This window comes from Vespula vulgaris, chromosome 4 (genome assembly GCF_905475345.1).
Source record: "Vespula vulgaris chromosome 4, iyVesVulg1.1, whole genome shotgun sequence".
Classification (NCBI taxonomy): domain Eukaryota; kingdom Metazoa; phylum Arthropoda; class Insecta; order Hymenoptera; family Vespidae; genus Vespula; species Vespula vulgaris.
In genome coordinates this window covers 9,746,699-9,772,880 of record NC_066589.1, presented here as the reverse complement: position 1 = coordinate 9,772,880, position 26,182 = coordinate 9,746,699, and the positions used below count along the sequence as shown (strand labels likewise).

Genomic DNA, 26,182 nt, shown 5'->3' with positions numbered 1-26,182 from the left:
TCCTTCTTCTCCTTCTTCTTCTTCTCCTCTACCTCCTCTCCGTTCTCTTTGACACTCTATCTTCGTCTCATTCAGACGTTTCATTGTTGTCACTTTGATTGAATTATCGTTTCCCTTCTTTCTCCTCTCACACGCTCAAACTATATTTCTCTTTCCTTCTCGGGGGTAAGCATAAAGTGAGGTTATGTATCTACGACGGGCTCTGCAACGTCGTAGCGCGGTGATTTTCTTAACCGGCAAGAGAGAGAAATAAATGACGCAGATCTTTCATAAGTGTGCGCGAGGATGGTGAAAAATAAGACGATGGAACCGTTTGCGTAAATAAGAGAGAGAGAGAGAGAGAGAGAGAAAGAAAGAGGAGAGAACGAGAGAGAGAGAGAGAGAGAGAGAGTGTGTGCGTTCCGATTGAAATAATTACGTGTCATTGATATCGGAGTACATCTAACCTTTTGATGAAGTCGATAAGTCGTTAAAGAGAGAGGCAATATGCTGTGGGATACGTGAAGGAGCCCTTGGAATCTTGCATGTAAGTTCGTATAATGGAGGCGTAATTACGTATGTAAAATATCAAGCCATCGTTTATAAAGAATATAATTGCTGCTTTTGAACGATGATCGATAGAAATTTCAAATACTTGCAATTTACTAATTATTCTGTACAATCTATGTTTATTAAAATATAGATAAGGTTAACCTTATTATAATATTGTAACATTGATATTTATCGAATAAGTGTGTCTCAACAAAATGTATTTTACTATCGAAAAATTCTTTTAAATTTTAAGTAGAGATAAATTTTCAAAACGAATTATCTTCTTTGCTTTTCAATATATTATTGCAAGATCTTCGTAATTATCATGACCAACATAGGAGGTTATTATTTTCTTCATTATTTGTCTTTATCGTTTGTCTTGCAGAATGAAAAGGCGTTATTTATGGCAACATATAATTCTAACCTTGTTTTTTACTCGCGCGATAACGTAGAAGAACGATCGAGCTGTATTATCGGCAGGATTGAAAAAATATATTTTAATAAGAACGTTGATGTTTATCAATCGTATTTTTTCTAGTTTTATTAATGCTCAATAACGTCCTAATTGATGAAAAATTATTTATTGTTACAGATTCAATATGATAAGCATCTACCAGTGAAGAACGTAGCTGCGGGCAGCTTATAGTTACATAAAATGACCAAAGATGTCCTCACGATAATGATACGGTACATTTAGAATGTACAAAATTGTTTATACTATATTCGTGGGATAAAATGTCTCAGGTAGAGAAAAGAATTTAAATTTATTTACATTAAAATGGCAGAAACTAGTACAGAAAATACCGCAAAAATTAGGAAAGTAGTAGATGCTGAAGAAACTATAAATGCAAACGCTATGTGTTTAATGAATAAAGAAACAAAGTCTAACGAAGAAGAACCGGAACAAATTTCATCTTTAGAAGAAAATGATAATAATGAGAAATCTTCAAATTCCACTGATGCATTCCCATCGCCTACAAAATGCAGCGAAGATATCACCTTAAAAAATACAAAAGATAACTCTTGCGTACCTTGTTCTACCAATGACAATACGTTAAAGATTGACAAACCGACAAATCAAGTTAGCAACGTAAAGGACGTTGAAGACACTGTGCAAGAGAAAATCCAAGAAAATAGTTCTGAAAATGAAAATAGTAACACCGCAATGGTCTCCGAAGAAATTGAAAAGTCCAACGAAGGTACAGAGGCAGATTGTAAGGACGAGAAACATACGGATACGGAACAAACGACCGATCGTTTGGAATCTCTAATGACTGATGCGAGTGAAGAAAAGGTGCTTGAAAATGTAGAAATAAGAAAAGAGATTAATAAGGATAATTTTAATACGGACGACGAGCTTTCCATGGAGGAAGAAACGCGAGAATTAAAAAAAGAATCGATCGAAAAGAAAACGTCCGTAAAGATCGACGAAGAATTAGAAGTTGGGATAGTCGGTCCACCTACCGCGGTTAGTGATCTGATAAACGAGGAAGAACTGCATGGAGAATCTGCTTTATCGGCAGAGGAAAAGGTTCAGGATCACGTTGCGGAATGGGTTCAAAAATCTGTCGCTACGGAAGTTTTAATTACCGGCGAAATTGAAGAAGAAGAAAACGAAATCCCAAGTAATTGTCGGCGAAGAAGAAGGAATCTCAGAGATAGGAGAAGTAGAAAGAGAGAAAACGAAGATCTTCCTTCGGTGTCTACCAGAAAATCCCAAAGGATCGTCAGTAACATCATAAAACGAAGTATTAAATGGTAAGTAATTAAATAAGTCAATCTTAGCGATACGTAATATAATATTTTTCAATTTTCCGAAACAAACGTAAACATAAAATCGTAGCAAACGCGTTGCGAAAAAGAACGAAAAAAAGAATAAAAAAAAAAGAAAAGAAAAGAAAGAAAGAGATCGGTTTTTCTCGTTTTCGTGCCGCCGATGTTCGAGATTTAGCTTATCTACCGATAAAGCTCGGATAACGGACAATATTCAGGACCGTGCAATCGCACAGTAACGGCAAAGAAACAGGAAGGGGAAGCGCAAAAATCAAGGGGAAGAAATATTGACCATGAGACCAACGAGCAAGCGGTTGTATCGATAACAGGATGATCGTATCTCTTATAAATCGACTTTATTCCCTTACCTGCTTAAAGAAGAACGAAGAAGCAACCTTACTGTTCCATTTGCGATATCTGCAATTAAGCATTTATTTGCACCCTTAAAAATAATATCGATACTTCTAAGCGAGCTTTTGTTAGAGCTTAACCAAGTGTATACGAAATTCTGCTTGCTTAATTTGTTGAGCGAAGATTTGTTGTTTTTTTTTTTCTTGTTTTTTTATTCAAATTGACAAATGCAATTTATCCGACCTGAATTTTCCTAATCAATTCATATTCGTTCGTTCCAATTCGCTAAAAGATATTCAATGTGTTTCTTTTTGCCTCATCGAGAGTCTGCGAATTATACCCGCATAAGAGCGGGTCGTAAATGCCGGACATTCTTTTTTTCTATGACGGTACTCCTCCTCGTCAGAGTTCCCCCACCATGTTGAACAATATTCTTCTCCTATGCATCGTGCTTGCTGGTTCCGATCTGCTGTTAGCGGTGTATTCCGCTATTACATATACTCGTTGAAGCACACCGCCATGAAGGATGTGCTTCTGGAAAAGAAACACCCTCCTGTGTATAGGGATAGCAAAAGAGAGGAAGGAACGGTGGAATATAAGTATAGTCCAGTGGGTAAAGATGGGACGAGTAAAAAAAAGGAAAAGTAAAAGAAGAAAAAGAAAGGGTAAATTTTCAAACGTTCTAACAAACAAGACATAGACGCGTCAATAAATTCTGGAATGGTCGTGTAGTATGATCTAAAGCCTCGAATGATACTTTCCGAGATCGATAAAAGGGGAATGATATAGAGAGTTTGCTATGTAGAGGGGCCGACATCAAAGACAGAGATACAACTATAACGTCTATTACAAAGTGAAATAGAATTTTGAATAGGTACAAAATATAAAGTACAAACGGATAAGGCAGATAAATTCTCGTAGAATTCTTAGACGTGCGTCACGCAAAGGCTATCCAGTTTCCATGGTCTTGGGCCAAGGCTGGTCTCACCCCGCAGCCTGATGAAAATGGAGTGGCGGAGGGGCGTTAATCCCCGCGAACGGTACCATAGAAACGGTACCGGTAGGGTCGTTGCGTGCAGCCCGAGTGCGCTCTGAGACCAACCAACCACTCTGCTTTTTGGTACCAACTACATATGTATGTACCTATATACGAGTGGAACACACGAGCAAGAAGGACGGAGCAAGATAGCGATATAATCCAGGCCCAAGGCCCCCTCCAAGAAAAGGGGAAGACCTTCTTTGTCCCGTGGAGTCCCTCGGGCGAAGGTCCACGGCCAGATGTCGGCTGGCTGACGGTCCTTGCACGCACACAACACACGTTACCGCCGCCCTTCTTCTCCTTCTTCTTCTTCTCCTCCTCCTCCTCCTCCTCCACCTCCTCTTCCTCCTCCTTCTCCTGTTTCTTCTCCTCCTCGTCGCGCTCCTCCATTTCTCCCTTCTTCCTTACTACTACTGCGTACGTACGTGCACGAAACTTTCTTTGTATCGAAGACTCTTCTTCTCCGCCCTTTTTAAGCTTCTTCCTTCTTTGCGTACGATGGTACCGTGTTTATATCGTCCAATGGTATACGTTTCGAGCCTCTAAGCGTTATATTTAATCATCGGCAAGTATAATAACGATATTTTTCTGTACTTCAAAAAATTTACGATTTATTACCTCGTTATTATTCTGATTTGTTTCGTTCTTTTTTTTTCTTTTTTTTCTTTTTTGTTTGTTCCTTTTTTTTAATCTTCTCCATTTATACCGGACTTACATATAAGAATGACTTCCTGGAAGTTCTTAACTGTTTGCTACGGATGTGGTTCTCTTTGCAAGATACCTCGAAGGGACTGCGATATACGCATACGCATTGGTCGACCTTCGAGCCTTCTTGATACCTGAAAAGATCGGACTCACGAGAGCAGTTTCTACAAGTTAGTGTGAGTAGAAAACGAGGTCGAATCACAAATTCGATGCGTCACCTTTCAGTTGTTTTTACGTTCGTTAAAGGTAGAATCTATTTTGGAATTACTTGCGAATATGGAGACTTGCAGGTTAAAATTTCTCGTAATAGCTCTTCTATCTTTGTCTCACTTTCACAGTCACATACATATGCTTTCTCTCTCTCTCTCTCTCTCCCCCTCTCTGTCTCTCCGCATTTAACTAAATTAATGATTAATATCGTTTCCAAAAAAGGATCTTTATTCCAAGCGATAATTGAATATTTTTAGAATCTCTCAAATGTTATCTGTCGTTGTCGAATCATTGAACGAAGAAGAAGAAGAAGAAGAAGTTGCATCGAAAATTGGAGAAAGGAAGAGTAACCATCTCGCTCGGATGACCTCAATTCTGACTTGATTTGGCCGATCGAAGGTTAAGAACGAGTTATATAAAATCGTTGGGTCGACGATATCGTCGTTCGTGCAAAAGGCTTATTCATTCGCGTCGCGGAGAAGATCTCGTGATTCCTTCGAAAGCAGCTTTGAATACTAGTTCTCAAATTTGAATTTTGGAACTAATGTATAACAAGGATGCCAGACTAAAAAAGCAAGAACAGAAAAATCATTTTCATAAAGTTCCTTTTAGATCCGAACAGTTTGAAAGGGAGATCAATCGTATACCCCTAACTATCGGTATCTGTATATTCTCATCGTCTGCCATTATGGTCGTCATCGTCGCTGCCGTTACCATCGTCGTCGCGATCATCAAGAGACTCAGAGGACAAAGAGTCTCTCTTTAATGGCTGCCAAATCCATACATACATACATACATACATATATACATTCCGAAGAAGCTGACGTTTCCTTTTAGGCTTTCATCTTCGGTATCCTGGTAACGCAAGAGTGACGTCATCACGTGATCCAGGTCTCAGCCGGTTACCATCCGTTACCATCGTGCGCACCACCACTACCACCTAGTACCGCCTCTCTCGAGCGTGCCTTCTAACCCTCTATGTGTATCTCCGCCACCCTCTCTGACGATCCCCTTTCGCAATTCCGCCGCCCTCCAACCGGACTCTGACCCCTCTTGCGCCATCACGTTCGCTGCTATAACGAGAGGAAGAAAGAGCAGGTTCCCAACGCGAAACAAGTCGATGAAATAACTATGAGACCAGAGAGAAAGAGGATGGATAGATCTACTCCCGTCGGAAATATCCAACTGTTTATTATGGAACGAATCAAACGATAATGGTAGTCGATGCGACGAAATTAATAACGTAATATCGATTAAATAAGAAATACGAATATTGCATGTAATATCCTTCGAAATCGATCATTTTCATATAACCGTAGCGAATCAAATCTTGGGAAGTTTCTTATGCAACAATTTTGTATAATACCACAAAGTCTCCTGATACCACGCGAAGAAGAAAGGTCCAAATCGAAATTAGAAATGCGACATGCGAAGACTGACATTGGATCCATACGTACCGTTACTAAAATTAGATATCCCGAGGACGAATAACGCGTGTATTTAGTCTGGAATCGAGTTCCATCGAAAGGTGGAAAAGCTTTACGGAATTAGAACCGTGCCGTTGTATTTTATTCAACATTTAATAGTATATAGCTATATATATATATATAAAATATACTATGTATATATATATGTACTATATATATAGCAAATATATATATACACATATATATATACCAGGCAAAAAGTTAAAGAGATTACTTTTTCTCTTTCCTTTTCTCACATATTCGCTATATCTTCTCATACTCGTTTCTCAAAGGACCATAAACTCGGAGAGAGTAAAGGAAAGAATCATTCTTTGGAGAACAATAGTCAAGAGACAGTGTTGAAGTGTACGCGACTTGGCAGGTTTTGGCAGGCCGGCAGGCAGCGCAGGCAAAGAGAATATGGCTTGAACTTCGGTTCGGATGGCGGGTATTGATCCTAGCGAACCTAGCAGCGGGGTGGCCGGGACCCCACCTCAAGGATGAAGGGTGTCTCCCCTTCTCTCTGCCCCTCTCTCTTTCACCCAGGCCAAGAGAGAAAGAAGGAGAGAGATGACGAGATGGAACAGGCCAAGAGGGAAACAGACGGAGAAAGAAAGAGAGACAGAGAGAGAGAGAGAGGAGGGAGGTAGAAGAAGCACGTGAACAGGGTGGTTGTCCCTCAAGAGAGAAAGAGGAAGAGACAGAGAGGGTGAACCACCTAGCACTTCGTGTACCGCAGATACCATCCCTTGATTGCTGCAACAAACGCTCGAAATATCCAAAAAGCGACCCTCCGAGAAGAAACACTGGAGAAGGGTCCAGACGAGAAGCATGGCAAAAATGTAATATTGAAGAGAAGAGTAAGAGAGAAGCAGGTAAGAAAAAGAGAGAGAGAGAGAGAGAAGCAGGTAAGAGAAGGAGAGAGTGAAAGAGAGAAGCAGGTAAAAGAGAGTAAATGGTCTCTATAGGAAATTCCCTCTTTTCGTTTTGTCGTCGACGTAGGTATTAGTACATTGGTACCCCTGGAGAACAATACTTAAGACTCATACCTTAACTGGTTAAAATATAATGCAAGCAACGGTTTAATTATTTAAGAAGCCTATATCCCTCAAAAGAAAAATTTTTTCGATATTGAATATCTTTTATTTGTATTAGAAGTCGTCTTTGGATGGAAAAGTTTTGGTACCATCGCAATTTTTTCTTCCTTTTTTCTACTCTTTTCTTTTATCTTTTTTTTTCTTGTTTCTTTTTTTTTTATCGATCACCGATCGGTGTCAGAGTTTACTTTGCGAGCATTGGAGCCGATAATCGAGAGCGTGACGTCATATGTTTTCTCGACACACCAACAGTTCAACATGACTCACCGACCGTGTAACTTCCTGCGTTGCCCTCGAATAGATAACGCTCGAAGGAACTTCTCGTGTAGTCGTATGAAGTACTTTTGCCAAAATCGTAAGTAATTTCAGAGATAGATGAATAGATACACAGAAAGAGAGAGAGAGAGAGAAAGATTCCAACATGTGTATCAGTACGATTCGAATTGAATTCGCAAAGGAAGACTGATTTTCCAAAGGTAAAAGGAAAGACTCGGATGAACCTGAGGAAGTTCGCAAAGGTGATGGTGAGCTTTCGATGAGCTGGGTTCGTGCCGCAGCTGCGCATCCTCCATCGTGTGTTCTCCAAGCAGTGGTCGGTCGGATGGTTGCGAGTATACCGGCACCAAGTTGAAGAGAACGAGAGAGAGAAAGAAAGAAAGAAAGAAAGAAAGAAAGAAAGACAGACAGACAGACAGACAAGACGGCTCGGCTTATTTCTCTTCTATGCCAGCTGTGGGAGAAAACGGCCATACAGACCGCCTGCTACGACGACGACGACGACGACGAATATAGGAGAAGAAGAGAAGGAGACGGATCGAGGGGAAACCGTAAGAGGGAGTGAGAGAGAGGGGGAGGAGGAGGATAGATAGAGACAGAGACGGTGCTTCGTCGTCGTCGACGACGGCTGGTGCCGAGAGACGGAGGGACGAGAGGCCACCGGAAATCGGTCTGTCCTTATTCGAGTGGCCGCGTGAACCACACCGAACGAGACCAGACTCGGTGCTGCTATTGATGCTGTTGATGCTGCTTTTACTGCTACTGCTACGGCTACTGCTGCTGTTAGCTCCTAACTGTTAGCTGCTGCTGCTACAGCCGCTTCTTCACTCTTCATGGTTTCTACTCTTCTTCGCCTCCTTGAGACCCACGCGAACGATAGACGAGACTCGACCGAGCCTCTGGCACATACTACCTACGCGACAAAAACTCGCTCCTTTTTTCTCTTTTTCGTTCTTATTGAAGAGCCTCCAACAAGAGACGATCCTACCTTGTTCCGGGACGAAAACCGACAAACGCGACGATGGCGCGATGTGTTCGTGCTCGCTTTCGTGATAAGAATATCTTTCATCCTACTCTATCTCTCTCTCTCTCTCTCTCTCTCTCTTTCCTTCTATTTATCAGTTTATGTGACTCTTTGTGCAAACGATGCAATTTTCTTTGTCCCATTCATCGTGTAATACCACCACCTCGTAAACTCTCGTAAAACACATCGCGTTGAAACAATTACTTTCTCAAATACATCGATATTTTTCCATTTTTCCGTTAACGATCGATTCAAAAGTGCTATGAAATATCAATCGTGACGATTAATTCTATTCAATAAATTGAAAAGCTTTTGAATTATCGTTTGACAATAGTCAACGTTTTATATGTACATATTTTCGCTTTATTAACGATCAATTATTCATTCATTGCCATATGTAAGGCAATACGAATCGTTGGGCAACGCGATACCAGACCATTAATCCCAGCAATGCGTGGAAGAGCGTTTATTATCTACTGCGCGTGCTTTCTTTATCAAACCAAAATGGCCGCCGTGGTGAACCAAGAGTCGTTCGGTTACTACATACTTCGCTTCGTTTGTCCTTGACGATTCCCGGTACTCAGCCGTTATCGACTACGTCGATCTAGATACTGTGTAATCTAGATTTTTATTTAATTAACGATACTTAAGTATTGCGTTTGAAGTTCTTGGTATCATTACGATAGGCAACATTGTTATACGATACAATATTCTCGGTACCTGCGAAACCTTTTTTCCAACAAAAGACCGCAGAGTATACCTGGAGAATAAGAACTTTTCCTTTTATGACATGCATTGTCCCTTTCCTTCTTTAAAGAACCTTTAAACATCGTAAATACGAAGTAATTGAAATTAAGATAATTTATGGCTTACTTAAACCTGCAAACTATCCATATAAAATGAATAGAAATAGTGAAAAATAAGAAAAGAGAAAGTAAGGGAGCATTACTGCTAATTCCTTCAACGGACGATCGACCTTGGCTTCCACGTCGCATTCCCCTTCTCTCTTTCTTTCTCTACTTCTATTTCTCCTCTCTCTCTCTCTCTCTTTCGTTCGAACATCGGCATCCCCTCGCAAAGATCCCCGATTCATACGGGTCCTAGATGGCATCTAATTATCTCGTCGATCGTTAAACGCCATCTCGTTGAGTGTGCGTGAAGCATGCATCGTAGGGTTAAACAAGGAACGAACGAGTAGACGAAAGCTTTTGTGTCGAAAGATCGAGCCGAAGAACGAAAGAGAAAGAGAGAATATTCGTCGATACACGTTGCGTTGGGGTGGATGAAACGGAAGACGCGTAACTCGATGCTTTGTAGGAATAAGAGGAGAACAAGAGAAAAAGAGAAAGACAAGGAGGGAGATAGAAGTAGAGCGTGGAAGACAGGTCAACGTTGACGAAGACTACGATTACGACGACGACGACGACGACGACGACGACGACGACGACGACGACGACGATGATGACGACGCCGCATAAGAGGGCTGGCTTAACTTGGCTGACTGGCTGGCTAGCTGGCTGGCTAGCTGGCTGGCTGGCGAACCCCCGAAGGAGCGTAGTAACGCGCGTAGCGGTAGCGGTAGCGGTGACCTCCCTCTTTTTCCCTGTCTCTCTTCTTCGTCGTGGCAACCCCCGCGGCCCCTCCGGCGCGTCCCCGTCATCCCTGCCGCGACGGGCGTCGGAGCACGATCATTGGTTCGCTGGTTTCAACGCAGACACGAGGAGGCACACGCAGCTGCCACCGGCTGGCTCTCTCGTTCCACCGCCGGACCCGATCGGCCGGCCAGTAGTAAGTCCGGAGGAGTAGCACCGTGCGTACGGTGCGCCAGTTCGCGCGCGTTAATCAAAACGATATTAAGACGCTCGACTCTTTCGCCAATTTGTGTCTTTTTCGACTATTCTTGATCTTCCTCTTCTTCTTCTTCTTCTTCTTCTTCTTCGTTGTTCGGTATTTGAAATTATTTATCTCTCTTTCTTTCCTCGTAATTTTCCTCCTACATCCACATCCTCCCCTTCGTCGTTTATTCTCGTGTCATTCCGCCATCTCGACGATCCACGCCGACAATTTCCTCCTACGTTCAACGTCAAATTCGTCAAAACACCAACCGACGACGACGACGTCAACGACGTCGACGAGGACGACGGCGAAGAGGAAGAGTACACGAAGCGACACCTTCCGTCGACGGCGTGGACTCTGCTCTGTGGTCGCACGTGTCGCGTGAGAGACGCGTCGTATGCGTGTGTTCGTACACATACGCAATCATCGTCGTCGTCGTCGTATCGTCGACGTATCGTCGTCGTCGTAGTAACGGACGATCAAGCTCGTTGCGTTGCTTTTGCTTCGTCTCGTTTTCTTTTTTTTTCTTTTTTGCTTTTTTTTTTTTTTTCTTTCAATTCGTTCGATTCGACTTTTGCTCGTTCGTAATCTTCCAACGTTTTTGAATTTTGGACAACGCAGCTATAGAAAGAAGGGGAAGAAGGGATGGTAGAAGGAAAAGAGGAGAAGGGAGAGCCGACACTCTCGTTTTCGGATACTCTGACCCCTCTCCCTTGTCTCCGTCTTTCTCCTCTCCAGCAGCGTCATCCTCTTCGTTGAGGCGCGCGCGCGTTCTCTCTCTCTCTCTCTCTTTCTCTCCCTCTCTATCTTTCACACTCCGTATCTCCCTCGATCCATCTCCTCCCTACCCTTCCTCCGACGTTCTCCTTCTCCGTTAGTCTCTAGCCGCAGTTCGCAGGGCGTCGCACACAGGGCGGTACCGAGAGACCCTTCCGACCTGTCGTGGTCAACTAAAAACATTTGATTTTCTTCGTCCTCTATGTCATTGAAATCGTCGTCTACTATTTTTCATTTATCATAGTTTTAGATGCATCCGAAACAACGTTAAGGTCGACGAGTTAGTACTGTTTTGTGTACGTGTAAAAATTGGTTCCGCCGTTTATTTTTTCTTTTTTCTTTTTTATTTATTTATTTATTTATTTTTTTTTTTCATCCGGTTCGAAACACGTGCTTCGAAGATCACGGTTCTCCCTTGACATATACGCACACGTATACTACGTAGATACGCGCGTATAGACCGAGGGAGAATCTCGCGAGAGGCAGGACGCTCCAGGGGAGCGGCAACGCGCTCTTACTTTCTCGTCGGCAGCGTCTCGTTACGCCCACCCACCCACGTGTTCGTGTTTTGGACGCGCGTCACCGCCGACGCGACCGAACCGAGAAAAGCAAGCAAGCGTCGATCGTAGAAAACGGACGGACGAAGAGTGTGTCGCGATAACTAAAGTGTGTGAAAAATCGAGAAGAAAGATCGGCGAAGAAGAGAGCGAAGAGAAGAATATCAGCGAGAACTCGTCGTTTGTTCGCCAGCATGCGAAGAGACGAGATAATGGATCGCGATTGACGAAAGGGAAAACAAAATCGGATTTTCCAGATCGTCGTCGTCGTCGTCGTCGTCGTCTAATTCGTTCTTAAAAGAGCTTTATCGATCATATTCGAGATATATATCTCTTTCGCTTCCGGTTTCTCGTCGAGTGCCTCTGTGATACATATCTCTTCTACGTACTACGTCTGAAGATTAAGAGGTTAGGATGCCGCAGTGCGCCGTAGCTACGTGCCGCAACAGTCATCGGCGGACCCGTGGTCGTCGAATCCGTTACCATCGATTCCCTCAGATACCGGAAGTGCGTTCGCGATGGGTGCGCGCGTGCGGTCGCGTGCCGCTCGTGAACGGCGAGATACCGTTCAACATACAGACAGCTCGCATATGCTCCCTCCACTTTACAAACGAGTCCTACGAGAAGGACATGGAGCACCTTGTGCTTGGTCTTCCGGTGCGCAGTAGGCTGCGCCGTGGCGCCGTACCGACGATCGGCGTGCCGGTGAACGTGCAGCCGGTCACCAAGATGCTGGTCGAGGACGCGAAGCGCTCTCTCCTCAAGGTCGCGCACGCGAAAATGTTAACGGGACAACAGAAGGTAGCGGCTAGCGGCGTTGGCGATAACGGGGACGCTGACGCGACCGATGGTAATAAGCAACAACATCAGAAGCAGCAGCACCACGACCCAACAGATAAGAGACAGCATCACCAGCAGCACCACCACCACCACCACCAGCAGCACCACCGTGCTACCAATAAGAACGGCACCAATCATCGAGCGAGCCAAGAACAGAAGATGGCGGGCATCGATGTGCTCTTAGCGCTCGGTCTGAAACCCGCACCACGGTGAGTCACCGCTTTACCGATGACACAACCACCTAAGCGATTTCTCTTTCTTTTTATTTCCTCTTTTCGAGGCAACAACTAGACCTCGAGGACGAACCCCAACGATCCAATGGATCCGACCGGCCACGACCAACCTTTTCTTTTTTTCTTCCTTGTTCTTTTTCTTTTTTACTATTCTCTTCTTTTTTTCACCCGATCGATTCTAAGTCGATCTCGATCGAATTTGTAGACTAAGACTATGTATGTATGTAACGTAGCTACGTTTCAACGTCCCGTGTAAGACCCGAGCTCTGATTGGTCCAAATTATAAACGATTATATTCCTACGACGACAAAAGACATTCGCGTAAATCGTACGCGAGTAATATTCTTTTTTTTACACGCTATCGAAAGGATCTAAACGATACGCGTGACGAGGGTGGAAAAAACCAACGCTTCGATAACCCTTGTAGCATATCCTGAAATAATCGAGTTCTTTTTACGATATATACGAGTATTATATAAAGTCCCTGTATTATGCACTTTCCATATATATATTTCATATACGCGTGTGTGAATAATCACGTGCGCGTATACTCTTGTACAAATACGCGAGAGAATTCAATTTTAAAGTTTTCACGCTCGACCGTTTTTGTATTTTCGCTTTCATTAAAAACAATCGAAGCGTTCTCAACGAAATTGTTCATGAAAACAGTTGAACGATTATTTCGACCAATTTCATTTGTCATTTTTCGAGGTTATACATCATCGTATCATACACACACATTTGTCGCACGTAAAATTAGTCGCAAGTAAAAAATGTTTTCTTTCTCGTTTCCCTTGTGTATTTACCGGAGAATGTCCCTTAATCTCTTTTCTCCCTAAGAATAGTAACACTTGGATACAGTTATAGAAATCGTGTATAGAAAATAGAAACGCTTGTAAGTAACTAATAAAATATACACGTACAGTATGCGTGTGTATACACATGTATATACATACGTACATATGTAAATACCGTAAACTTAACAATCTTCGTTTCGATAATAACATTTTCGTCGGTAAACACACAACAATCCATTCCGTATCATATACTATGTATTCTTGAAAAAGGTGCTTCCTATATTACTACATGTTTAGAAAGAAAAAAGATAAAAGGAGACTACGAGATAAGCGAACATTGTTGATCCTTTTTCTAGTAAACGTAGTAGTAGGTATCGAAGGAGAAGAAGGGGAAAGAAAAGAAGAAGAAGAAGATATAAGAAGGTTTTATACTCGTTTCGTTATTTTCTCGTTTCTACGTGCCATAATTACGCGAAAACGAGTTTGACGTCAAATAACAGACAATCAACGGGTAAGATATTACGTAAGATTCGTTTCCGTTTCACAGGATCCTTGGTAAAAGGTTTGAAACGGGTGTTCTTACTACGTCGTTTTATGCAGATTGGGATTAAAATCGTTAAATATAAAATTACACGCATATACCATTGAGAGAAAAATCAGTCTGTTATTTCGAGGTCACTCGAAATATTTCTTTTTGTTTGTCCGAAGAAAGGATTTCCCAAACAAAGGAACTTCTCCAATTTCTTCTTCGACCGTTAGAATTTCACGTTCTTATCTGTTTTGCCTTTATATGTGATTAATAGACACAATGTTACCTTTAAGGTATTCTCTTCATATTTCTTTTCAAACTTACTTATTTCGTTTTAATAGCGTATACAATATTGTGTAGATAAGAATAGTGAAATCGTAAACCTTTTTCGATATGAAAATTTGTCTTGGAATTGATCACAGAGGAAAGTCCGTCTTTATTCTCGAAAGTATTGCTACGTTCCAAAAGACGATCGTTCTTTATCGATATCGAGAATCGTTATCGCTTGGTTCACGTCCAAAAATAACCGTACTCTCTATATAGTACGCTTCCTCTCACGCGGAAGCTACGATCTTCTTTCTTTCTTTCTTTTTTTTTTTTTTTAAGGTTACGATCTAGTACGATCGTGAGTACATATGTATTGTGTAGATGCCGTTTTGAAAAGAGCGAAATAATTTCGAATAATAATCGCGCGAAAGAAAAGTTAAATTTCCGAGAAAATGACGATTAAATAAATTATCGAAGAAAGGGGAAGAAAATTGTATATTTCTAATGGTGCATAAACGCACCGTTGCGTTTCTCTCATCTCTTGGACAGAAAGTTGCAGTGGATCGATGCTTTTATAAATATACACTATGCCTCCCTCCTCTGCCCTCTTATTCGTAGAATCTTTGGTTCCGATATGAAATTTTCACGGAGTATGCCTAGCCAAGATCTCCTATTTTTAAAATCTTATTAATCTTGTCAAATATCAGCATTTTATCAGGCTAGACGATATATTTATTCGTTAAAATCGAGAATATAATAATCGATCGAATATACACACTTGATCTCAAATATAATTGACAAGTTGAAGAAAACGATTCGTAGAGTCGTAAATGAACGAGGCGACCATCTTTGGCTCTCACAAGCAGCAACCAGGGTCGACTCCGTGACGGCGATTTGACCTACGTACGACCTCGGGCCGAGAATCGACCGTCCTCCTTTCGTCATTCCACCTCGTTATAAAACCGTCGTTTCATGTAGAACGCGCGACGTTGCATCGCCTCGATAAGGCTGCTCTCTCGCAGGACCCCAAACCAATTTCTCTCGGGTATCTTTTCGACCTACCAAACGTCCTTGAGTTTCCAGTCTCTATCTTAAGAACGTAGAGTTAGAGATCGTAGTTTTCTCTTAGGAAAAATCATGGTTTAGTAACGTCCTTTCTGACTTCCTTTTCTACGATTCTTTTTTCTCTCTCTCTCCCCCCTCTCTTTTTTTTTACCATCTTCGTTTTATTTCTTTCACGCTCTCGTTACATTCGGACTAAAAATGTTTCCTTCTTATTTAACGGTTAATGAAATATTTACGATCACTTTGAATCCTTCGAGAAGCTCACGTCATCTCTATTGGAAAATATGAATATTTTCTATTATCTGAATGTTATAATCCCAATTGGCGCGTTTACCTGACGTCTAAAATATTTCCTTCGTATTCATTAGAGAATTCTGAAAATGGAACAGAAAACATTTATCATAACCGATTGGAATATCGTGTGCGTAGAACAAAGAAAAAAAAAGAAGAGACAGAAAGAGAGAAACACACACACAGAGAGAGAGAGAGAGAGAAGGAATATAACCGATCGGTACTCTTCGTGCATCCTCGTGCAACGTGTCGCGTTCGTACTTCAAACTACGAAGTAATCTGGTCTGACCTTCCGAGCGGTTCACCAGCGTTCCAAGACGGCCTTGGCGATCAGAAACGTCACGGAAAACTACGGTGTATATTTTCCAACGTTCGGATAACCTCCTTTTTACCTTCAACGCGATCGAAACACCTAAAAGCAGAATGCCGTATCGGGATTCGATGCTGCGTTCATCGTTCTTGCGAAGATCGTTCGATCTTAGGAGAGAAAGCGGATTGTTATGTAAGACGATAGGCTCTTACGCGAATTTTGTTTATTTAAATATTTTTTTCTTTCTTCTTTTTTCCCCAAATGCCTAATATGTTCTTTACGACCATCTTCTTTCTTCTTCTTCTTCTTCGCGTTCGCGTTCGATACGATGCTTGCCGAGGTCGATTGACTTTATCGAAACAAAAATAGGATTTCGTAGCGTTATCGACTATTGTTTGATTGTTCCGAGGACTTTGGACTTCTCTAGGTCTAGCTTAACCTAATTTAAACTCGAAACGAGATGTAACGATCTTTGAGAATGTACTCGAATTCTGACCTCTATGATCGGAGACGATGCGTAAGAATGGTAAGTTTTCAGACAAATACAAATTCCTTCTCTTTTTGCGTTAGACTCTAAATCACAAGGTCAACTTATTTTATCTGTTTTCATACGTTCCATTCCGTTGATAGTTTTCGTTGGTCTCTATCTTTTCCAGGAAGAATATTTCCAAACCTAATTCCATGTTATCGACCGTCGATAATACAAAGGTTAAGTTTCAACGTTAAGATATTGTTCAGACATTAATAATTTAGAAGATTTTCGAACGAACGGCCATATGGTAACGATACGATTGCGGAACGCATCGGTTATCGCTGACTACGTAGTAGTCATAAACGACCGCCATGAGAAAAGAGAATTCGAGGTCGCGAGATAGACCAAGATAAATATTTTGCCGCATCGACAAAAAGTGTTCGTGTAAAGCGAAGGAATTATTTTCGTATCGTCGAAATAATACCCCCGTTGGTGTGTCGCCAAGGCCAACACACACAGTTCTTGCATGGTATCAGCAAAGTTTTTCTTTCCTTGGTACTGGCAACACACAGCGTTTGAATACCTATCTCTACGAGAAAACCAAGGTCATACGTAATACATCTGTATGTTGATTAATAGAACTAAAAATTGCGTCTAACGACGAGTCTTTTCTCTTTCGTTTTGAACTAAAGGTACGATTAGCGACACGCATTTTGCATGAAAATCTCTGAAAAGCTGAGTCATAAAAAAAAATAAATATGGCGGTCTCATTTTACTCGGGATCTAATCTCCTCTACCATATACATATGCATGTTGTGTATAGTTTAGATTAACTTGGAAAGGTAGTAGCATAACTCGCGCACATTCGTACGGTTCATCGGCTCTCTCGACTCGAGTCTCCGTCCTTGACGCTCAGGGACGCCACGAACGGGCGCGTCCGCTCCTACGAGCGTCCGCGAATTAGGTCGAGAGAGGAGAACGAGAAACGGTAGTGGCAGAACTCTCTCGTAACCATTCGATGTCAATAATAATAGCGCGACTTTAACACCGCGAAGATTTTTTCCTTTTTGCTTGTCGCAGTCAGCTAATGACATTACGCTGACTCTTAGTGACTTCGATCGAGCGGCCGCCATTTTGGTCCGACCGTTCCCTTGCTATTTCATCGACGACGTGAAAATTTTCAACGAAAGATAACTTCGATGCAAAACAATTATTTCTTCGATGATATTAATCTATTAATTTTTTCGTTTTTGATTTTTTATTATTTTTTTTTTATCTTATTTCTTTTCTCAATTTCTTTTTAACATTTTTTTATTTTTGTAACATTTATATAATAAGCAACCTATGAGATATTGTGAAGATACATTAGAAGTGAAGACTTTTCTCTACATTTATCATACATCGCAATCCTTCGGGAGGGTTTCCATGTATTATGTAACGACCGCGAGAAATGCACCCCAAGTCGGTCGAATATATCGGGGTCAGACACTTTCACTAAACATTTTCTGATATCTTGATATTTACGATTGTAACAGTCTCCATCATCGTTGAGTGCCAAGATCGTTTTCGCGCGAGTAAACGCAGCTCGGTGAGTTAATGGCGAACGCGCGTGCCTCGTCCCTGACAACTTATTTTTCCTCTCGTCATCGGGCACTACAATTTATCTTACAATACTCGAGAGGCACGTAGGTACTATGTAATAACCTGATGTTAGTAGGTTGATAATACGTATCATCGGAAGCTTTTTTTCATTTGATTTTCACAAGGATCTGGAAATAAAAGAAAGATCTTGGAGATAGTAATAATCCTGAAGTAAAACGAACCATGTCATCGATTGTAAAGAAATTTGACAACCCCGGTAATAATATCTCCTCCCGGCCGGCGGCCGCCTTGACCCCACGTCGAGATGACAGAACTCGAAGAGGACGACGACAGCGGCGGCATCGGCGGGAGGGTGAAAGAGAGAGAGACAACGAAGGAGAAGTAGAGGAAGAGGAGGAGGAGGTGGAGGTGGAGGAGGAGGAGGAGGAAGGTGGATAGTGGAAGGAGTTGATGGAGGAGGAGAAGGACGAGCGCACGCTCTCGCTCGTACGTTCGTTCGTTCGTTCGTTCGTTCGCTCGCTCGTTCGTTCGTTCGTTCGTTCGCTCGTTCGTTCGTTCGTTCGCTCGTTCGTTCGCTCGCGAAGTAGGACGCCGCTGCAAGGTCCCCTGGCAAGCGCTTAACCTAGCCCAAACTATAGCGAACATAACGAAGACGCGGGTGCGCTTGTGTGCGTCATTACCCTTCCTCCATACCTCCCTCGCAAAACGTATGAACGTCGTCTTGGTCGTCTTCGTCGTCGTCTCCGTCGTCGTCTCCGTCGTCTTTAATCGTATACGCGCGCAAATCGTGGCAACCCCGCTTGTTGTAAGTCGCTCGAGTTGCGTTCAGTTCTTCCTCGATGCCGGTAAATACCAAATACTAGTCGTTCTAGAGCGACACGGATGGCAACATCTTAAACGTAAAAGAACAACAACAATCCGTGGGGTGCGTGCGAATTAGTGTTACCTTCTTATTTGGTACGTATATCTTTGAAAACGAAAATAAAGAAGAGGAAGAATAAGATAAGGCGTCGGCGCACCTTGGCGCGTTTTCACGACGGTGGCGCTGTCTGGAGGGAAGCTCGCGTGTCCGCGACCTTTCATGACCTTTCCTCTCTCGTGCACTACCTGCCCCGCTACCAGTGTACCTCCGCTAATTCTCGGAGGAGAGCGCGCGTCGCTCTTCGCAACCGGCTGTTCGCGATCGGCTACAATCGACAGCCTCCGTTTGAGTTCGACCGAGAAAGGAACGAAGAACGGGAGTGGGAGGGGGTGGCTGACTGACGGAGAAAAAAGATCGTGACCGGTGATGAAGAGGAGAGAGCCGAACGGTGAAAAGTGCAAGTAGAAGAGGAGTGTGGTGACGCCGCCGCCACTGTAAGCGCGCGTGCCACCGCGCTCTGCCGATGCCGCTTCGATTCTTCACCCTCTTACGCGCGTTCGCGTTCGCGTTCGATGCTCTTTCTCTCTCTCTTTCTGTCTCTCTTTCCTCTCTCTTCCGCTCTTCCTCTCTCTCTCTCTCTCTTTCCTCTCTCTTTCCCCCTCTCTCCCTCTTTTTCTCTCTCTTGGATAATCACAGGCTATTCTTTAACGTTTTCTTCAACGTTCCGCGAACTACTTCTTGAAAGAAGAAAAACTTGAGTCTCTTCCGACAAAAAGAATCGAACAGAAAAAAAGGGTTGCGAAAGTGAAAGAGACGAGGATGTGGTAGAAGCCTTGAAAGTACGCAACCGTTCTGATCCACATCGGGATTATCGGTCTTAGTTCGATTCTAGTGTTTGATCATGTGCGGTGAGAAATAGTTTAACTGTGTTTACCTCCAACTCTTGTCTTTTCTATTTTAAAGTGATGATGATGACGACGATGACGATGGTAATAGTGGTGGTGGTAAGAAATTGGAACAACTGGAAGCATTGACTTCTTAAAGCTTCTTCGTACATCGTATGAACTATCTACATCGTATTTCGCCGTGAAGTTTTTAAATTTCGCGCCTTGAATGTCTATTCGGAAAGAAGGAACAGTTATATCGCAGAGTGTCGTCCTTATTCTTGAATTCAATAATTCGCAGGGAAATAGAAAAAGTATCTGGTGTGTACGTAATCCTTTTACAGTATCGTGTCTTCGTTCGCGTGGCCTCGGCTACTCACTCGATCGATCTTAATCCTCTCGACCATCTCCTTCCATCTTACGCGTGGGAAAAGCAACGACTTGTAGAGGTACGCCCACTGATGAAACTATCGTCCACTGCTCCAGATATTTTTTATGGTTTTTTTCCTCTTTTTCTTTACATTGAAATGTCAATCGTTATTTGTGAATTTTGCACTGAAAAAACAAGCGTAATATTCGTCAAAAATAAATCGTTCGATTGAATTTCTTGTTACAAAATAATATAATAATAATAATAATAATAATAATAATAATAATAGTAATAATAATAATGGTAATAATAATAATCAAATAACAAAGTAGTTTTAACGTCTACACGCGTAGATCGAAATAGTTTGGCATCAGTCCGCATTGCTTTCGCTTTCTCCAGCACTTTCGCTATCGTTGCCTCGGAAGCACTGTTATACCGCCACCGTTGCTGCTGTTGCGCCGTTCCGATTTAATCGCGAAAGTGCGAATAATTTATAACATTTCTCGATCGTTTTCTTTGCGGAAATTAAACTTGCGCGCACGAGAGAAATATTAACATCTCGATCTGCTCCCCTTGGCTGGCGGCTTCCTTTTAACGCACACGGAAAAGTAAAATTAATGAGTCTAGAAATTACGATAAAAAAAAGCCATAAATGTCCGATCGGAGTGAAGTTAATTATTTTTTGAATAAAAAATTTATTACATCGTTGAGAAAAAAAGCATTCGTTATTACTTTTTATGAAAGTAGGATATGCGTAACAATCTCTTAATTAATTGCTTTAATTGGTACTCTATTTATATAAATATTATAAAATTCTTGTAATCGTATAGCATCGGTTAAACCAAAATAGTTTTACAATCGTGTTCCATGCATGTGGATTAACGACGAGCGTGAAAGTGATTCGACTGTTACACGCTAACCACCTGTTACCTGCCTTTGAAAAAGAGCGATAACGATGATGACGACACTAGGTCAGCGCGTGTCTCTTTAAATATCGCCATTAATATCGATCGAAAAATTATGCACGTTACAAAGTATGATTGTACAACGTTATATTATTCATAGTAGAGAAAAATCTCTGCATATTATAACCTTTAAATTACGTTCGTATAAATAAGCCTTAAAATTGCGGATAATTAAAATTAGAAAAAACAAAAAAGAAAATAATAAAAACTAAAAATATAAAAGATATAAAATAGAAATATTAATCGAGCAAGTGTGTTCGTGAAATCGTTCGAATTCGGATCGAAGTAAAGTTTTAAAGAGATTTCGTTAAACGATCGTTCGAAAGAATGAAAAGGAGGGAAAAAAGTTTATAAGACTGGGAAGGATCGAATTAGCTTCGAGACAAGCAATGCAGAGGGAGAATCGCACGCCTTTTCAGAATTGGTACCGCGAAACCTATATCCGCGTCTATAAAGTGCAGTGAACGCGAGTGAGTGCAACGAACTCGTCTCTCTCCCTCCTACTATTTCTTTCTCACTCGGTCGCTCAACGATACCCCTTCTTCTCCTACCACCCAACTCCCACTCCTTGGCCCTCTCCTACCTCACCCACTCAGCCCTCTCGCCACACGTTGCCTTTTCGTCCGCTATCAAACGCGGCGCTTTACTCTTGCACGCTCGAGTAATGATGTGCAAAGTCGTTGCTCCTTCAACTAAGTTAAATGACTACTTTTTTTTTTTTTTTTTTTCATTCGTATGTAAAACGATTTTGTCGTCTCTTCCTCTTCAACAGATCGGTCTCCTCCGTCTGTTTCCCCTTTCAATTGTGAATACATTGTCTCGAACGTATATTAAAAACAATGAATTACATATGTATATCTTAAAACCATCGAAGAAGAATATATTGAAATCTCTTCTGTAATAATATACGAATGTAAGAACGAATAACGTTAACGTTTTAATTTTATCTTTCTAAGGTGAGAAGATATAAATATCGGACAATTTTACCGATAGGATGATTAAACGTTGATAAATTTACGCGTCTCAATATCTATCGTACTTTCGTGATTGTATTGTAGAAAAGGACGTTTATTAAATAGATATCAGTTTGAAAAATTGTGCGTCGAAATGGCCCGTTTCAAAAAATATTTTCCGAGAAATATGACGCTCGAATCATTCGACAAATTTTTAACGTACTTCATGCATTCGTTGTTACAGTTTGAACAAGATGCACGCGATGGAAGGTTCCGGTGGAAACGGGAAGAAGGTGGATGCTGCGGAGAAGACGAGAGAGGAGGATTCGTCTAGAACGTCACCAAAAGTCCCTCAAAATCAACAAAATGGTGCAGCACTTCCGGAAGAAACCGCAGCAGCATCAACGACGACCGCGGATCGTCTTCGATCGTCGTCGATAAAGAAGGAACCTTTATGCGACACGGATTTAGAAACGGCGGGAAAAGCTTTGTCCTCGTCCGATGGTTCGCAACAAAAGGAACGTGCACCTACGCGTTCTCTGAAATCCGAGGTAGCTGAAAGTAGCAGAAAACGTAAATCAACGGACGGACAGCTGTCCTCTAATGGCAATTCCGCACCGAAAAAGTTTTGCCTTGAACAAAGAGAACAATATATATCGTTTGTCGTTGGCTGTGAGAAACTTAGCGCCGATGAACTCGCCGTAAGAGCTGACCAACTACGCGCTGAAGTTCAGGTATTTGTTTATTTGTTTTATGAAATTCACGAGAGGGGTTGGAGATAAAATTATGATCCATTGTTCGATATCCCTGTAGGCCCTTGACGAGCTAGCCCGTGCCAAAGAAATGGAATGGAATGAAATCTTAAGTATGAGAAAGCTTAAAGAAGAGGCGTACCTGAGAGTTGAAAGGAGGAGGCAAGTTTTAGGATTCATGGAAGGAAACAGGCAGCTGGGAGAAACCTTACCACCAGCGAGTTTATCTTTGGGACCGGAATGGGAAAGCAGCGATAGCACGACGCCCGTGCCTAAAGAGAAATGTTCTTTCGAATCGAAGGAAGACGTTCCCGAAGAAACCTCTCAAGATTTACCAGCTTACAAGAAAGACAAGAGTTCAAAAGCGTCGTCGCATAGACAAGTAACACCACCTAAGCAAACCGGCGAGAATGGACGAAAACAAACAGAAGCGATGAGCCCTGAAAATAGACAAATTGGGGAAGGTCGCCAGGGCACAATCGTTGATGTTAGATCCATTATCGCTGACTACAGACTTAGACATCCGGAAATGGTACCACGAAGGTAATTCCATATTTGCATAAATTCAATGAAAACAGATGTTCTCATCGTTGATTAATAGTAGCGTCTGATGTAAGATCTTATCTATGATATATGTGTATCGTTGTTGTATCTATACGTGGCACTTCTGTCAGGGGTCGGAGAATGAGGAATTCGGTAAACGTCGGTTTGGGTGCGGGCGGAGCTATGGTCGAAACCGGGCACAATGTAGACTCGCGACCATCCAGTACAGATTCCTGTAAAAGCAATCCAAATGCCACTGATCCTAACAATTCCATGAGCTTCAAAGACGTGCTCGTTCAATTTGCAAAGTTGAGCCAGCAACAGGGTAAGTTAAGAACGAATAAACCACACATATGTATATATGTCATTGTTATCAAAAATATATGCATCACGCGAAAATAAGTATTTCCTAAATTTGGATGAACAACGATTCTTTAGGGGAACCGGTGAAAACGCCCCAGAATTATCCGGATGTAACTTTGCATCCTGTAGCGCCATCAGCGACCCCGCAAACTACGCAAACTCAGTCGACTGGTTCATTACTTCATGGAATTCTCACTAAATCGCAATCTCCTAGACCAACCACCTTTTCACCCACTTTAGCCAGGTTACTCACAGCTCCTGAAAGGGAAAGGAGCACTCCTACCGTTACGTCTATACCACAGCAAAGTACTGCAACCCAACACCTTCTACAAGCGTATCAAGGCTCTAATCCAGTTTCCATTAGTGATCTCCTATCTTCTTCCAAGGTTACTAATATATCGCTGAACGTACTATATCGTAATAAAGCAAGCAAGCAAGCAAGGATGAATAAGTAATCGATGAATACAAATTACAGGCAAGAACAGAAATAACCATTACGCCAGTTGTCAATACAGCGGTGCAATCTCATTCTAATAATTTAATTCATGTGGTAAAGAATTTTTCTATGGAATCTTTTTATATCGATTTTTTAATACCGAGCTACGTAGTAATGAAATTATTTTAACAGGAGGATGTGGAGGAGGAAGCTGCTGTTATAGAGGATAGAGAAACCCGAATTTCTTCCGGTGGAAGGGATACCAGAGACGACAGGGATAGCCCACCACGTTGTCAAGGTTGCCACGAACGTGCTGCACAGTTCGTGTGCGCTGGCTGTGGTAATCAGTGGTATTGCAGTCGCGAATGTCAAGTATGTGGAGATATATATATTTTTTTTTTCTAAACAAATTCTGCGAATAATTTTTTTTTTATTTTTTATCAAGCGAGAACTAATTTATTTGCGATACTTTTTACAGGTCGCGGCATGGGACGAACACTCCGAAGTGTGTTCCGGCTAAAACTGAAGCATTAAATATTTCACTTGAGTATTTAAATACTTTTTGAATAGACAGGTGAAACAACCTGTACAACTAAGAATGAATCTAGTCAAGAAACGAAGGTCATGAGCTTGATTCTTAACGAGCAAGATATGGAAGAAGTGTTATAAGAACATTGTATATTTTTAAGAGTGTTTAAGTATGTTTAATCTGTAAAAATTGAACTATGACATTAATTTCAAGACGGAATGATTGCCAAATTTCCTGTGTCACGCTACAAGTTATGAATGTAGCATAGAGAAAAGTCTTAAACGTGTTTAGAAGTAACAAAGATCGAAATGTAAAGGTCATTGCTTTACTGTAACCGTTGCATTGCCTTTATTTGATATTGGGATTACGAAAGTCGATTTTTTAAGCAAACATAAAACACTACTGCTCGATCGAAACTTCAAGCATTTAACAATATATCACTAAAGAACTTACTCGCATTCAACGGAACGATCTACCTGTAACATTACGTATTCACTTAAAGTACTTTTTATGAAATCAATTCTCCTTAATAACCGTTAAAATATATTTCATTGGTACGGACGATTTCATTCGGTCCCTTCAAACTTGTAGTTTCATAATTTATACCAACTTGCTGTTTACGCTAGTTCAGAGTTTTCAACAGTTTCAAGAAATTCTAATGAAAAACAGAAGAATATATTTGTTTATAAACGGATCTAAGAGAGAGCACAAAAATGTAGCTTACGATACTGTATATAATTTTATACGAGTTACCAAGAGATCGTTCAAGCTCGAATTTTAAAGATCAATTAACCGTGTGCCATGTGTCAAATTCGTTTAACGTGGGCGGCTTTACATGTTGGTACAATTCAATGTATGGATTATAATCGGAAATGTTTTTATAATCTTATTGCTTTCTTTACACTTTTTTTTTTTTAATCCTGTAGATTTACATTATAAGAAGACAATTGCATTTTAACTTGAATGCATAGAAACAAATTTTTTTCTCGACCGTATCTTTTATTCGTTCTAAAATATACGTACGCGCGTATCGCAGACACCGTATTTTATACCACATTTGTTACCATATAAAATTTAGATTTAATAGATCTTTAGCTTTAGTATAGATTTAAGCCGTTGTTTTGTAACTACGTTGAAACGTATTGAAATGTTTTAAGTTGTTTTCTTTCTCTTCTTTTTTTCCTTCTGTTTCTTTTTTTCTTTCTTTCTTTTTCTTTCTTTTTTTTTTTTTAAACTAGCATGTTACCCGACAATGATGGTCCCAGACAATGTATAGCCCAAAGTTCCTACAGGTACACAACATTATATATATTTTTCCCAATTACAAAGCAAACCAAAATAAAGTTTTTAATCGTAAAAATTTTATTAGCATGTGTGTTACCCCTTCTTCTCGCTATAAGTAGACATTATATATCGTTACATAAATAAAACTGAAAAATAAAAATCATTGTTGTCTATTTCTCGTTGAATCTTATCG

General features: G+C 41.3%; 1 protein-coding gene across 3 annotated transcripts; it reads left to right on the top strand.

The window, feature by feature from the left end:
- The first annotated feature begins 44 nt into the window (after positions 1-44).
- Positions 45-26,065, top strand: LOC127062935 (uncharacterized). 3 transcript variants are annotated; one of them, XM_050991954.1, is made up of 9 exons: positions 57-526; positions 1,124-2,289; positions 22,327-22,816; positions 22,896-23,377; positions 23,509-23,702; positions 23,816-24,126; positions 24,216-24,290; positions 24,369-24,548; positions 24,655-26,065. In XM_050991954.1, exons 2-9 carry the CDS (start codon positions 1,310-1,312, stop codon positions 24,694-24,696), a joined length of 2,754 nt encoding a protein of 917 aa, XP_050847911.1. In that variant the 5' UTR covers positions 57-526; positions 1,124-1,309; the 3' UTR covers positions 24,697-26,065. The 3 variants fall into 3 exon arrangements, with proteins under 3 accessions (XP_050847912.1, XP_050847911.1, XP_050847913.1); XM_050991956.1 differs by lacking the exons at positions 57-526; positions 1,124-2,289 and adding an exon at positions 11,531-12,691; XM_050991955.1 differs by lacking the exons at positions 24,216-24,290; positions 24,655-26,065 and having other exon boundaries at positions 45-526; positions 23,816-24,215; positions 24,369-24,462.
- Positions 26,066-26,182: the final 117 nt, after the last annotated feature.